Source organism: Pinus tabuliformis, chromosome J (assembly GCF_031772625.1).
Source record: "Pinus tabuliformis cultivar Carrire ecotype Pingquan chromosome J, CPIR1, whole genome shotgun sequence".
NCBI classification, from domain to species: domain Eukaryota; kingdom Viridiplantae; phylum Streptophyta; class Pinopsida; order Pinales; family Pinaceae; genus Pinus; species Pinus tabuliformis.
The window spans coordinates 1,123,763,697-1,123,780,685 of NC_142295.1; the positions used below are offsets into that span (position 1 = coordinate 1,123,763,697).

The 16,989-nt window shown below is 36.5% G+C and overlaps 1 protein-coding gene across 1 annotated transcript; it reads right to left on the bottom strand.

The window, feature by feature from the left end:
* Positions 1–5,233: 5,233 nt before the first annotated feature.
* LOC149231022 (boron transporter 1-like) lies at positions 5,234–7,004 on the bottom strand. Its single transcript, XM_089376180.1, has 2 exons — positions 5,849–7,004; positions 5,234–5,753 (listed from the first exon to the last, which is right to left on the bottom strand). The coding sequence occupies exons 1-2, from the start codon at positions 5,885–5,887 to the stop codon at positions 5,523–5,525; spliced, it is 270 nt and encodes an 89-aa protein (XP_089232306.1). The 5' UTR covers positions 5,888–7,004; the 3' UTR covers positions 5,234–5,522.
* Between the last annotated feature and the right edge of the window lie 9,985 nt (positions 7,005–16,989).

A 16,989-nucleotide genomic window follows, 5' to 3' on the forward strand; every position in this document is an offset into this window, starting at 1 on the left:
ATATTCTTCTTGCAGGATACCATAAAGGCCATCTTCGAGAACTTGTCGACAACCACAAAAACATAGTTGTTTCCATGCTTAGTAGAAGGAAGGCCCAACATGTAATCCATGGAGATGGATTCCCAAGGTCAACTACGGGTAATAAGTGGGGTATATAGTCCTTGCTTCTTGATGGTCGGTTTGGCAATGGCGCAGGCAGTGCAGGATCTTATGTACTTCCTGACATCCTGTTGAAGATTTGGCCAGTAGAAATACTTCTGTTGTACTGCCACTATTTTCTCGACCCAGAAATGCCCAGCAACCCGACTGTAGTGTGCTTCTCAAGTAATCTTGGCACGTTCGCTTGAAGGGACACAAATGTGACCCAGGTGGCATGATCGGGCATCTTGGAGGTGAAACTATGGAACATGCTGACCCTCCAAGAGTGTTTGGTATGTGTGGTCAAATTCTAGGTCACTTTCGTAGAGAAGTGGCCAACCAGATGTCTCGTGCCGACAAGTGTTGAGCACACTGGTTAACGCCATGATTGGTGTTTGACTAAGGAAATCTACAACATTATTGGTGATGCCCTTCTTATACTTGATATTCAAATGGAACTGTTGCAGGTATGTTGACCACTTCTAATGGTGATCATTTTGCAACTTCCCTTGGGTCTGTATGAACTGCAAGGGCTAGTGGTCTATGTGGATGACTATTTCCTTCCCCAAAATGTAATGCTTCCATTGTAGGCAAGCCTCGACAATGGAATACATCTCTTTGTCATAAGTGGAATACTTCCGAACTGTGTTTGAAAGTGTCTCACTATGATATGCCACTAGATGCATGTATTGAGTAAGGACTCCCCCAATAGCCTAGTCAGAGGCATCTGTCTCGATCTCAAAAGGTTGTTGCAAGTCTGGTAATGCGAGCACTGGTGCTGAGCAAAGGCAATGTTTCAACTCTGTGAATTCCTTCTGTTGAGGTTCAGACCAAAAGAATTTTGCTTTCGCTCCTACCTTGGTGATTTGACTCAAGGGCCAAGTGATATGAAAAAATCCCAACATGAACCTGTGGTAGAAGTTGGCGAGACCCAGAAAGCTACAGAGCTCTGTTAGAGTGGTTGGAGATGGCCAATCCTGAATAACTTGGATCTTGGCTAGATACACATGCACCCCATTCATCAATAATGTATTCCATATACTGAACCTGGGTCATGCCAAAAGTGCATTTCTCCAAACTAGCACATAACCTGTGTTGCCGAAGCGTTTAGAGAACCTGTCATATGTGGTGGAGGTGTTCTTCCCAACTCTGGCTGAAGATCAAGTTTTCATCCAAGTATACCACTACAAATGAGTTGGTGAATGGCCGCAAGATGTCATCCATTAGTCTCATAAAGGTTGCAGGAGCATTCGTCAATCCAAAAGGTATAACCAACCATTCGAAAAGGTCCTCCTTAGCTTTGAAGGTAGTATTCCACACATCAGAGGGTTAGATTGGTACCTGGTGACATCCTGACTTCAAATCGATCTTTCTGAAATATTTTTCCCCCTTCAGTTGGTTCAGAAGGTCATCAATCCGTGTGATTGGATACCTATTCCAGATAATGATCTTTTTCAACGCCCAATATCCAATACAGTCTCCAAGTCTCGTCCTTCTTCTGTACCAACACGATCGAGATCGCACAGGGTGATGAACTCGATCGAATCTGACCTTTCTACAGCAGCTCCTACATTTTCCTCTTGATTTCATTGTTATCCAGAAAATAGCACTGATAGATTGGTCCATTAGGCAGCGACACACTAGGGGTCAGGTCGATGGAGTACTTGACATGACAGTGCAGAGGAACCCCTGCAGGGGACGTGAATATGTCCTCATACTCGTCCACGACCTTGTCGATCTATAGTTTTCATGCAGAGGGGCCCTGCCTAGAGGTCATGGCCACCATCTTCTTCTTAACTTGAGGGCATATCATTAGGAAAATAAATTTCCCTATTTTGGAAATGAGCTTACTACATTGTTTTGCAGCAACCAAAGAGATGGTGGTATGCAGTGCTAGCTCTGGTATCCTGTACAACTTATTTCCCAAAGTAACAATAACAGTAGGAGGCCGTGATTCATACACAACATGTTGCTTCCATAAGTATGGTTTGCCTAATAATACATCACAAACATCAAGGGGAGCAATGTCACACAATATCTCATTTGTGAAGGGCTTGATGTTGTATGGAAGGCGACACTGTTGGCTCACGCGAAGATCGCTTCCTTGGTGAAGCCACCCGATGGTGTATGGTTGTGGATGCGCTGTGGTTGATAAGCCCAACTGCTTCATGACCTCTTCCTAAATGAGGTTCTTTTGGCTTCCACTGTCGACAATGAACTGTAGCGGGCAACCCTTTACCCACATCTGGGCAGGGAAAATTTTAAGAACCCCCCCCCCCCCCCAAATTTATAAATATAATAATTGGGCGAATCTCCATGGTATATAGGAAAAATGGAAGGCGATTTTATCAATAATATAAAATGTATATATAATTTTCTGGCGAATCTCTCACCAGGCATGGTGAATATTTTACTCAATTATAAAATCTTGTAAGAACTTGGCAAGTCTTTCACTAAATATAAAACTTTGTAAAGTCCTAGTGAATTTTAGCATTGTGAACTCTTAGAGAATTTTTTGAAGAAGTATAAAACCATATATGATAAGAGCCACATGGTGGCAATATCACTATCTTTTTTCACATTTCCATGACATGGAACTTGTCTATAAAATTATAAAAAAACCAACCAGGAACAGGAACAACTCAAATGCTTTGTGAGAGCTAGTCTAGAAAAAAGCAACAAATAACATGTCGGCAGAATTGTTCATTGGTGAGCCGCTATTTCGTGGGCAATCTGTAAAGGAGCAGTTGGATATCATATTTCCAAATCCGGGAAAGCCTTTCCCATCCCTCACAAGATTTGTTAAAAATGTTGGGTGTCTAGAAGGTGTGGATTTGCTGAAACAAATGTTACAAGTGGATGGAAATAAAAGAATAACAGCTAATGAAGCTTTGCAACATCCATACTTTCAGTCCTACAGGACTATAAACAGCTGCCATAAAGATTAAAAATGGAAATCAGCTACAAATCTCTTGATGACAACACTATCAAGATAGAGGCCGATGCTCTCTTAAAGACAGAGCTGCTGGAAATGGAAGCAGGTGCTATGAAGCTGACACTAGTAAAAGATGGGACAGCACAGCTTCCCATAGTGCATCCCACTCTGGGACAATCAGTTTTGTGATGTTTTGCAGATTGGGTTACAGTCTTGCAACTTGTTTTGGATTTGTCACCAACCTGATGTTTTGCTTCTAATTTATTTTCATCTGGTGATAAACAAAGTGTAAATCTTTTCTCAGGATAAAATAGTATTCTTTACAGATATATTAACTTGGCTGAAAAGTCCAGGACAATATGAACAGGACAGCTTCCAGGTTTTTTTGAAGATTTCTCCTATCAATTTACTGCCGGAGGGTTTTCTGTGATTTCTTGCACTTCTGAAATTTAATCAAATTTCTACTTGAAATAAAAGTTCAGAAGAGACTATATCACTAATGCTAAGCACACATAATTGAGAAGCCGATATGAAGCATTGTTTTTTTGGGTGTGTTTCAACTTTGGTGACCATGCAGCTCAGTCATTGCATGTTCAGTTTGTAACTCCACCTTGAAAGAGTGAAATGTGTTGTGTAGGATAAGAAGCTCTCTGTTAAGGCGCAATTGTTTTTCCCCAAAATTCTAATATCTAGATTCTATCCTGTTCATGTCTGTGTCAGGTGATGTTTCTTTTCATGTGCATGTGTTTAGTTAGATATAAAATACTTAAGTTCTCACCAACCTGGGCTACAGTGGCCATTCTGATGATCTATTTCATACTCATTGCATTTTTCTAATAAAATGACATTATATTCATTTAAATTATATGATTGAAATAGGGATACAAGAGCTTATTTGTATTTGAAGATCTATAAGGCAGAGTATAAGCTCACACCAATCCTTGTTATTCTCTGCAAGAGAAAATCAGTTTCTATTTCACTCCTCAATAACACTGACTAAATCTCAGTTTGAAAATCAGTTAAATTAAGAAGACTAAATCCCAGTTTGAAAATCAGTTAAATTTAGATGAAATTACTCATTCAAAATCATTTGGATGAGGAAATTGTCAAATAATTGTAAGTTTTCGTCTTACAGAACATGAAGGGAGCACATTCGTCATATTCTACCAACTGCAACATACCTACCTTCAATGCACTCTCTGTAAGGACCATAACGGGAGCAAATGTGGACCCATGTACAAATTTTTACTGCCTCAGGGTTTGTTTCGTCCTGTGACTACTAGGTTCGTTAGTCCTTCACATAACTCTCGAACAAAATGAATCCAAGAGTGGAATATAGACTCTTCACACGCAATTTATTTTCTAGAAAGTCTATACAGAGAAATGAAAGTTGCAAGTATAAGAATTATGCTTCAAAAATGAATTTTCTTGTGTAGTGAGCTATACACAAGGGTATGCTTTTGCAAAGTTTTATAACAGAAAAATTTGTCAAGAGGAATTTATTAAGGAAATCTCTTGTTAGAAATGAAATCCAGTTGAGTTGAGATAAAGTCCATAGTTACAAAGAAGTATTGTTGTGGAAAGCAATTCCACTATGACATTCCTGTACATTTTAATACAATATAAAAGGAAATTGATGTGATTTCCAAGCTACTTGAATCCATTGAACACAGAGAGAATCAGTTGAGAACTGATGAATGAACATGGAAATCGATGTAATTCCTAAGCTACTTGAATCCATTTTGAACACAGAGAGAATCAATTGAGAACTGATGAATGAACATGAGCTGAAGCAAAAGGACACTATCATTAAGCTAGTCGACCCTGAAATTGAAGAAAATGATCATGTCAAACAAATCTACTAGCAGTGTACTAATAACAGTAAAATCGACTTGCAAGAAGAAAGTAACTTAAATACCACATTTGTTGGAAAATGAAATCAATCAAAAAATGTTCTAACCAGAGATGAAGTTGATTCAAATGAAAGAAGTTCAAATCAGGGTGAGGTGAACCCAATAAATGAGATGTCGATAATCCCAGGAAAAATCAACCAGCAACAATGAAGGAAATCGATTGAAAATAATTAGTTAATTCCATTGTTAAGATTTCAACTTGGATATCATTTGTTGCCCAGGTACATTCTCTTGGAGAAATCGACCTGCATGTTAGGATGTAAATAAGTTCCAATTAAACAGAACATTTTTATTTGAGGGGAATTGAGGTCCAAAAGAGCAGAGTTCTTGGCAGAGGAACAATATAACTGCAAACACCCATTCAATATCTATGACTGTAGATTGAAGTTCTGCAACCTTGGAAGCACTATTGAGTACTTAACCAGAGCTGTAGAATCATTGGTACTTTATTAGATTTGATATGCAATACAATGCTTGATTCGCCTGGTGTTCTAAGGACAAAGACTGGTGCACGCTGCCAGTTAGATGGCCAGCAATCAGGACCAAAGCACAGAAGTTGGGATCTTTCTAATGATGGGCATTACTGCAAAGCAGCCAACCACCATCAGAGATTGCAACAAATTACTCAATTGTTGTTCTTTCACCTCAACAGGAAGCAGGTCATCCACGTCCTTGTCAACATTAAAAATTGATTCATCAACTGGGGCATCCATATTCCCAGTACTTGCGGCCAACTGAATTGTGGTCTCTTTCAATTCCTTAAGTGCCTGCATAAATGGTTGGGACATGACAAGACAAATAAATAAAGGGAGAGGAAAATTAGATAAAATGAAACACCCAAACTCAAAAATAAGACCATTACCAAGGCATGTGGAGGCTGATAAACCATTGGGGTCTGCATTTGCTCACAGGGATGGCTTCAAGTAGGGATTTCACCAGCACTAACTTATCCCCCTTGATGATAACCATCTATTACACCATATTGACATCTCCTTTTCAACCTTAGAAACCATCCACACCCATTATATTTTTTTGCAGTCACTGAATTTAAATAAAGACATAGCGCTGCGATTACAATTGAGCTAAGGACAATTCCACTCAAATGTATCTTCTACTCTAGAAACATTAATTATATCTTTTGTTATATTTGAATCAACAATGATTGTCCAACCTGTTCATAGTTTCAGTTCCTCTGTTACACTTCTAGTGAACATCAATTTAACTATTTTAGAAATATTGAAGCGCTATAACAAATCAGTACCACGATATAATACGATTTAGTTCTTGTTCAATTTTATGTATAAGGGCACCATCCAACAAGATATGCCAAGCAAGGCACACTGAAAGTGCTGTCAATTTCCCATTTATTCTGTTTAATTTCTGCATACTGATTCCTACTGATACCGTTCCAACTGCTTGAAACAATAACATTTTCAAAAGGTCTCTTTCACTCTCACTTCAATTAGAACAGTACCCCTTTCTCTACTACATTCATGCACATATGCTTACATTTCCAATTCTGCAGATTGGTTTTCATGAAATTAACCAATACTTGTTTTGCATCTAACGAATTCACATAACTAAACAAAGCACTGAAAATATCACCAAAACTGAGTGGCCTCTCTAGTATTACAAGAAGATTTATTCAAAAGAAACAAGAAGTTATTTTAAACTACCCTAGACATCTCATTGTCAGTACAGCATGCAGGACTTTTTCTGCTTGCCAGTTTTTGACTTCCGTGAAGTCTTACATTGAAGATCTAATCAAAAGATCGCTGCAAAACTTTAAAGGGGTGTAAAACCCCCAGCATTCAAATGCTTTGATGGCCAGAGCATGAGCCCAACTCAAAGTTTAATCTGAGATGTAATCTCTACAAATATAGAATGCAAACAAATGCACTAAAAACCAAAGAAACCTAGTTCACTGGCCCTTTCCTTCTCAAATGTCTCAAAGTACTCTCTTTCAATTCCTTAAGTGCCTGCATAAATGGTTGGGACATGACAAGACAAATAAATAAAGGGAGAGGAAAATTAGATAAAATGAAACACCCAAACTAAAAAATAAGACCATTACCAAGGCAGGTGGAGGATGATAAACCATTGGGGTCTGCATTTGCTCACAGCGATGGCTTCAAGTAGGGATTTCACCAGCACTAACTTATCCCCCTTGATGATAACCATCTATTACACCATATTGACATCTCCTTTTCAACCTTAGAAACGATCCACACCCATTATATTTTTTTGCAGTCACTGAATTTAAATAAAGACATAGCGCTGCGATTACAATTGAGCTAAGGACAATTCCACTCAAATTTATCTTCTACTCTAGAAACATTAATTATATCTTTTGTTATATTTGAATCAACAATGATTGTCCAACCTGTTCATAGTTTCAGTTCCTCTGTTACACTTCTAGTGAACATCAATTTAACTATTTTAGAAATATTGAAGCGCTGTGTGAACAGTATTTGATTGCATTAATGGCTTCCAATGAGCGTAGAAATTCATTTGGGCTTACATGGGCCTAAGCAGTGGGATTATTCATACAATTACCAGGACACAGCACAGAAAAACAAGTCTGTGGTCTTGACCAGATTAGCAGATTATAACAACTAACAAGAAGATGAAATGTGCGGCGTCTGCTGGGGCCAAAATGGTGAAGGAAGGGACTTCGGCTGGTATCTGTTGGGCCAAACATCAATACCACAAAAATGCCCAGAACTGAAATGGTAGTCAGTGTCTAAAATTAGCAGAAGAAATGAGTGTGGGAAGGGCATATATGTGATCTATTTTGCTTCTGTTGTATTCTAGAGCAGACTTATATTGTATTAATTTTTGGGCTAACGTTTTGAGTATATTAAATGACTGAACCATGTAGAACCATTGACTTGACTTTACATATATCGTTGTAAGGCCTCCTGGTTTTAGTCATCCATTAAAACAGGGGATATTTGTGCACTAAATGTTCACTCCATGCCTTATTTTTCTACTGAAAAAATATTTGAATCAACAATAACCTCACAATCATGTTCAAAAGGCCTCTCATTGTCATGCTTATTTGAACTAAGCACTAATCCAGCATTGTAGGCTTCCTATCATTTCCTTGATTTTAGTCTCTACTTCAAAGCAAGATCATTCTAAGGCTACATTTATAAAAAATGATCTATTATTATTTTTTTGAGTAAAGGTTCGCCTTTTCATTATGCCATCAATCATTCACAACTGATTTGACCTTGCATTATTGATTTTCCCGATGGGAAAACAGACCAATAACACAAGTTTATGAAGGCAAAGTAACCCCAAAGCACAGAAGTTGGGATCTTTCTAATGATGGGCATTATTGCAAGGTAGCCAACCACCATCAGAGATTGCAACAAATTACTCAATTGTTGTTCTTTCACCTCAACAGGAAGCAGGTCATCCACGTCCTTGTCAACATTAAAAATTGATTCATCAACTGGGCATCCATATTCCCAGTACATGCGGCCAACTGAATTGTGGTCTCTTCCAATTCCTTAAGTGCCTACATAAATGGTTGGGACATGACAAGACAAATAAATAAAGGGAGAGGAAAATTAGATAAAATGAAACACCCAAACTCAAAAATAAGACCATTACCAAGGCAGGTGGAGGCTGATAAACCATTAGGGTCTGCATTTGCTCATAGGCTTCTTGCATGTTTCTGTATAATTGCCCTAAGGTTGAATTTTTCTGCATACTTTTCCAGATTGTTGTCACTAACTTGCTAAGCACCAACTGTAACAAAAGTACTTGTAAGTTACTCGTCTATAAAATGTCTGAATTGTGTCTTTTCCCTGAGAAGCTGCAATTGATAATTCCAATATATTGGTACCTGATGTTTGAGGGTAGCTAAGCCTTTCATGTGCATTGGAGATTCAGGAATAACACCATTTGAAGGAGGTATGCCAACAATACCACATAAAATAGTCTGTCACAATAAAAGGAAAATTTATGAATCCACTAGAGATTTTTTATGGAGGTGAAAACAAAGAATGAAGAGTTAGATCAAGATGTCTTCAGGAGAGCAAAAGCTCTTCCAGAATAGGGTAGCCAGTGATAGTTGAACCTAAACATGAACCCTGACAAAAATTACAACATAGTTCTAAATAATATATATTTACTATGGTAATGGACCTTGACACAATCTCTGCAATAATGGCCCTGCTTGATACAACATCATTTTTCAAGGGTTTTTTGTGAACTTTCCTTTAAACTTTTCTATGCAGACTTCTTCCCTTTCTTCTTAGTGATTTCAGTGTAAGTGCTCGGTATACACTCTTTTAAGTGAATCTGTTCCAGCAATGTTCTTTCTGCAGTAACATTCCACCAAGAAAGTTAGCCACTTTATCAGTGGCATTCACACTGGTCACAAATGGCTGAAACATTTTTTTCAACCATTGGAACAGTGGCACTTCGAACTTTAGGATCAATTCTATCATCAACTGCTCCAAATTGATCTTGCACATCCTGAATACGTATCATATAAACAGTGATATACACAACCAATCATTTAAAATGCATACAGTCATTTCCTAGAATAGAGAATCCTTGTTATGTTAGGGCAGGGAAATTTTTAAGAACGCCCCCTAAATTTATAAATATAATAAATGGGCGAATCTCCATGGTATATAGGAAAAATGGAAGGCGATTTTATCAATAATATAATATGTATATATAATTGTTTGGTGAATCTCTCACCAGGCATGGCAAATATTTTACTCAATTATAAAATCTTGTAAGATCTTGACGAGTCTTTCACTAAATAATAAAACTTTGTAAAGTCCTAGTGAATCTTAGCATAGGCTACATGTTGGTTTAATTCCCCCATTTAAATAGGCTACATTCCAGGTGAATACCATGGGTCAATACCATGTGCCCTTTTGGTGAATACCATGGGTCAATACGATGTGCCATTTTTAATTTTATTAATTCTAATATTAGCGTTAATAATGGTTTTTTTCATGGTATTAATAACAATCTAGTCCATGGTATTTGTCCCATAGTATTTTGGCCATAGGTTTCACCTAAATATAACCCATTTTTTGAGTGTTCGTAAATATAAGGTGACTTATGGAGTAAATATAAAAAAAATGTTTTATTTGTTTACCATACCTCTCGTTTATTTATATTTTTATTAATTTACCATACCTCTTTTACAAATATGGTATTTGGCCCATAGGATTCACTTAAATAAAACCTCTTTCTTGAGCCTTCATAAATAGAATGAGGGTTATGGACTAAATATAAAAAGAGGTTTTATTTATTTACGATACGTCTAGTTTATTTATATTTTTATTTATTTACCATACCTTTTGAGTAAGTATAAAAAGACGTTTTATTTATTTACCATACCTCCACTTTACTTATATTTTTATTTTTTTACACCCTTACATGTATATAAGGTGACTTATGGAGTAAATATATATATTTTTTATTAATTTACCATACCTCTCATTTATTTATATTTTTATTAATTTACCATACCTCTTTTATAAATATGGTATTTGGCCCATAGGATTCACTTAAATAAAACATATTCTTGAAAATGGGCGAATGGATTCACTTAAATAAAACCTATTCTTGAAAATGGGCGAATGGAAGGTTGTAAGTCCTAATTTCAAGGGCTAAATTTACCTTTTTTACCCTCTCCCTTAAAATAAGGTGGGCTATTTGAGGTGATTTGTAAAAATGTACTATGATACAAAATATTCGCCCACTAAAAATTTAAAACCCCTTAATTTTGCCAAAGGGCGAACATTCGCCCCTAAAATTATCCTTGTGTTAGAGAATCCTAGTCCAAATCTTACAAGAACTAATCAAACTTCTAATTTGAGGACCAATATGATCTGCAATAGTAAAACTTATAATGTACTGCACATCTTCATTGTGCGCCAAAAGCTTTACTAATTCTTTAGCAACAGTGCAATTTTTCTTCTTACCCTCCACAAGTCTTAACAATCAATTCTTCAATTATATGTTTAGCACCCTTCACTTGAAGATAGGATAATTCTTCCCATCAAGCTTAACGTTGGGTAGAGGGATGCTTTAAGATGAAGCTATCCTCCCCCCTTGCTCAACAATTCTCTACAGATCTCATAACAGAACCAAAGGTAATCTCAGGAACAGCGTACTATACTACTATGACAAAGAACCACAATTCTGAAAGAAACATCAATTTGGTTAGGATCTTCAAACAGCTACCAAGGAATCAAGCAAATGCTACTCTGCAATTCCAAGACTTCAAGTATCCAAATGCATTGCATTGCTCTATGGCACATCAATGCAATTAATTAAGCATATAAATAACATCTCTATGTAGCGGCACTTAAAATATTACAAAAGGTGATCATTCACTAAGGTACATTCCAAAAAATATATAATTATTGTTGCCACATCATCCAGATTTAGAATAATAATCTATTGGAATGGACACATTGATAAAAATTCCATTGTTGAGTTTGGGTTTGAGTTATTTCTTCCTCTAACTGCTCTCCAAAGCTAACTATTCAAACCAAGTCACCCTTCAATGACATACAACTCACAAGGTTCTCAAAGGCAGAAAAATCAAAAGTGTATAACAGTTAATATGTCCTTTACTGCTCCATTTTCAGGTGAAAGATTCTCAGTAATATAAACAGATCTTCCAATAGTCAACATGTAACAACAACCAAGAAAATATAGGAATCCACCAATAAACTATAATGCAAGGTCTTTTTTCTCTTTTCGAAAGGTTTCCATGAAAAACTTGTTCAAATTCATTTGTAGAGTAAGCACATAAAACGTTAATGTAATTAACCTTGAGCATGGAACATAATTCTTCTTAATCTCCATGATATTCAAGAATCAAACTCCAATGGCAGCATTGGCTTCAACACGTCTTCCTTTTATCCCTTCAAAGCTGCCATGGGTCATGATGGCTTGATCAATGATCACATGCTCTTAAGACCATACACACCCTAATACCAATTGAAAGAAATAAATAATGATCTAGAAACGAGAAGAAGAAAGAAAGTGGTGTAAAAGGCCCAAAATCAAATCGGGCAAGTGCCCTTGATTATATAGGATATTAATCATAACCACCTTATAATAGTCAACCCTAACATGTGACCAAGTTCATAATACATAGGATAAAAACTGTATTACAAGATACACATGAAGATGTTCAAGGACTTAAGATTAGGAGTCATGACTAAGCCAAAAGGTTGACATTTATAGGCTTCCATCCTCCCAAACTAAGGCTTGGTCCCTTTTAGGGTTTAGAGAGGGTAAGTTATAGTTTATTTGATTCACCTCCCAATTTGGGGAATCTCCCTAAGGTTTTCCTAGACACTTTAGGACCTCTTTGACCCTAGCACTCTCTCTAGAGAGCTCTCCAAACCCTAGTTGCTCCTATTCTAGAGTGATAATGATGTTCTAATATGATCTTTCTTTGGCTCACAAGTACAAATTTTCCTTGGGACCTCTTTCTCCAATGCATAGATCCACTTGCCACTTCCCGTCTCCTCATTTCCTTATAGTATGCATTTGTTGTTAGGGGCTTGGACCATGTCAACCACACCACATGGTATCTCCTCATGCAAAGGGCTTTCCTTCAAATATGTAGCCTCAAACAAAGTGTCCTTGCCCCAAATATATCAAAGGTGAAACACACCTCCAAATATGCATAATATGCCTTGAATAATACATAAAAACCTCATAAAGGAGCCTTAACATCCTTTAATGTAGAATGTGTCTCGAGCAAAGTGCCCTTGCCCCAGATATCTAAAAATTGAAAGACACCTCCAAATATGTGGAATATGCCACAAATAATATGTAACGCCCTTGTAAAGGTGATTTAGAATACTTTAATAGCCTTCATGCAGAAGACATCCCTATTCAAAGGGGTGGTTACCAAAATGTTCCTCTTTTCACCCTTGAAGTAGAACATTTCTCATCAAGTGTCATCCTTTTAACCATACAAGAGCTTCTACCACCACATGGCATCATTGAAGTAAGGGTTTTCATCCTCTAGCCTCTTTCCTTTCCACCTATCATGCTCTAGGCATCGTCCTAGATAGGGTGTGTTACTCTCCCTACCATTTTTCATACTTTGGACCTCCAATGTGCAAGGGGATTCCTCCTTTTGGTTGTTTATGACCCCCCTTACCATAAATCATGTTCTAGGCTCCTAATGTGATAGGAGGCTCCTATTCTAGGGCTCCCTTCCTCATATTATTCACCAATGGGATCCAGAGCCTTAGCTTCAACATAGGAACAAGGCTCTCCCTCAGTGATGCAACAAAAGGTAATGTAATCATAACCCTAGTTCAAATATGTGTCAAGTGTGCCCAAGCGAAACTTCATGGTGAGATGTAATTTCAAAAAAACCCAAGAGTCTCTTGCATCCTACAACTACCCCTGAACTCCATGAGTCTTCTCCTGTGCTCAGTGTGAAAGAAAAACCCATGAAAAATCTACATGACCCATACATTTTCAAAGGCAACAAACTATATAAGAGTGTAGAGAGATGCTATTATAAAACAATATCACCCCTAAATGGCAATACAATGTCACAAACTAGTGAAGGTGGAATCCAACAAGATTTTGGTGAAAATATCTACAAGTTGATCATTTGAAGGAACAAAATATCTACAAACTTCCTCCTGTATCTTTCCAAAACAGATCTCTGTCAAATATAAAATATCTCAAAGATTTAAGCTAAACAAACCTTGCTTTGGATTTTGTTAGATCAGCGAGAGCTTTGTGATGTTGTAAAACAAATACCACATCTTTGTGATGTTGTGATTTTGTTACATTCATGCATGCCCTCCCCTGGATGGGTAACTGTGCCTTCCTAATTGAAGACAATACATTCATACATGTGCTTCATCCAGTGATCCTACTAAACTATTGCGCCTCCATTAGAGGATCTCTTATGTGCCCTCTACTAAAGATTGACTTTCCTCTGTACAAGCTAGAATGTATTTGTTGAAGGATGATGTTGTTGTCGAAGGAGAACAACTACTGAGAAATAGGTAAAATCTAAGACTACCTCCACTCTTGTATCAAATAAAAGTAAAATTGTTGTCAAATTAAGCAATATTGTTAAGCAATTTTCTCTTTGTATATTCAGCAAGCCAAAAATGAAAAATATTATATCATATGTGGGTACATGGAGCAGTTAGAAATCAGTCTACTGTCGTAGAATGAAATGGAGTACAACCCTTTTACAAGGCCTATGGTACCAAGTGCAACATCTAATCTTCTTCTGGAAAAAAACTAAAAGAGCTTTATTTCACTTTGAATTTCAAATGCTTGTTAAATGATCAAGTGGTAGTTGCAAAGAACAACTCAAACTAGGTGATATCAAAACAAAATAATTTAGTATTTTCAAGACAAAATAACATTACTGATGTATCTCTGGATTCCATGAAAACAAAGCAATTTGATGTATTGAAATGATATTAGGAGATTAGTAAAGAGGATCAAATTAAGTGATGTTATGGCCATACCATTGTATCCATTTACGCTTCGAGCGAAGAGACTCAGCAACACCAAGAACATCGAGTGCCCTCCAAGAAAATGTAGTCCTTGTGGTTTGTAGAGAGTCTTCACACTCTAACATTGGGCTCTTCAAACCATCTCTGCACAAGGTCATTACAAATGTAAAAAATCAGCAAGACACAAATTTGGTAGTAAATATGACCAAAAGAAGAACTAGTGCAAACAATTTTCACAATCCTGTTTTTGAAACCAACAATATAATCTCCTTAGCATTATGATCAGCTGTCAGTGTTCTTCCCAAGTCAGCAAACGCAGCTCCGCCTTGAAAAAGTGTAATTGCATAAAAGGAATGTCGGTCTCATGCCAATAGGTCTCCTACGATGAATGCGCAGGAACCTAGTACATAGACCATTTTTCTCTTCGCTTAGCTACCTAGGGCTTATTTCCCTTTCCAAATATCAATAATTCTTTTCCAAGAAAACATAAAATAAGAATAATATTTTACTATATTCTAAAAGGTGAAGATGTTGAAATCATGCCACAAAGTGAAAGGAAATCAAATATCTTTCCTCAAACCACCAAATATATAAAGAAAACAACAATAATTATAAAAATAAAACTAGATCTGTCGATCTATGCATGAAATGAGTCAAGCGACTAAAAAAATATGACCAAAATAAACCAAAAATTTCAAACTTGACAAAATCCTCTAAACAAGCAGCAAACAAACTGCTAAAATTTTCTAAGATATTAGAGCTAGACATCAACGCAATTTCATGTACTTGAATAAGCCCATTTTTGCTTAGCGTTAGACTTCTTAAATTAGTTATTTATCATTTAATACTAGGACACTGTCTATGTGAAAAGAAATAGGTCCCAGCTTCATCAAATCTGACTTCATTTCAAATAAAAGATCAAATCCAAAGGACACTAACTCGTTACTCTTGGATGGTGCTAATGTTAAATACACAAAATAACAAAAAATAAAGATATGATAAAAAAGTAGACCTGTAAGATTATATTGGTCGAGTGTGACAGGGACACAAATAACTGAGACTAGAGAGATTTATAGAAGGCAGTGGTTACTATTGTGTGATTAGTGGTATGGTGGAGAGACCTACCAAGAAGGGACGTTGGTCTCGGAAAAGTATAGTAGGGAGATCCATAGAGCATTTATGTAAAAGGAAGATGAGAAGTGTCGTCTTCAAGTTGGTTTATGTTATGGTAGAATTTTGTTGGTGATAAGTGGTAACAAAACACTTACATCAATAGGTAAAAAGTAAATTCGGGGCATGAGTTGGACTGACTCATGTTATCTCATCCCTTAATGGTCCTAAGGACATGTGGGGACCCGAACAACTTAGTACCTAAAAGACTTGAAAACATGGCTGACAAATCACTGACAAGAAATGGCTAGCAAATGACTTGAAAGTCTTGTTAAATTTGTTATTTATCATTTAATAATAGTCATACACTATCTATGTGAAAAGAAATAGGTCCCAACCTCACCAAATCCAACTTTATTTCCTGTCACAGATAAGAAACAAACAATGTAATGATTAAATATGAAACATCAATCTTAAAATAACACACATCAAAATAATGTTGCTGCAATGTTACAATGAAAAATACAAATATAGAACCTATTTTTACCTGAAGTTGACATATAGTAATTTTGCATGATCAATGGAACATGTATACCAAAATAAGAGTCCTAGGGTATTTCAATTTCCCAGTTCTCATCTTGGTCCTCATTTTCTAAATTGTGAACATGATCTTCTCTAAATGAACTGTCATTATGAGCCTCCAAAACATTATGTTCTATATCAAGTTCATTAGATAGATTTATTATATTGTTTTCTCCCCTTCTATCACAATCTGATCGCCAAAGAGTTAGCGCTTTTTCATATGGAAAACTGTCAATGTCATACTTTGTTACATATAATCTTAAACATGTATCCACATGTTTATCAAGCTTGTTCCTCAACTTTGACTTCAAGAATGATAATGCACTAAACATTCTCTCATCCTCCACTGATCCCAAAATCATGGTTTGACACAAATCTGCTAATTTGAAATATTCTGATATGTTTTCTTGCAGGTATTGGCTAGCACTTAAAGTAGTCCATAATCTTGTTATAGCACCATTTTCATTAGGATTCTCCAAAAAAGGATATTGCTTCCACATTGTTTCAGCAAAGCGTCCACCTTGTTGATACAATTTTGATGAATCTAAAATACCTTCAATTTGTTCTCCATGTATCCAGACTTTCTTGCAAAAATGGCCTGCTAAACATTTTAATCTTTTTTGAAAATCAGCTTTTAAAGTTCTTCGACATTGACAATTGTTCCAATATTGAGGGTATACCACACACATGGCCTCCAACAATTCATCTCGAGGAAATCGTTCTCTTATCTCTAATGATAGTGATCTTGCAATTTCTATCAAATTTTGTCTCACTGAAATCACAATATTATCAAATTGGTCTCTTGACA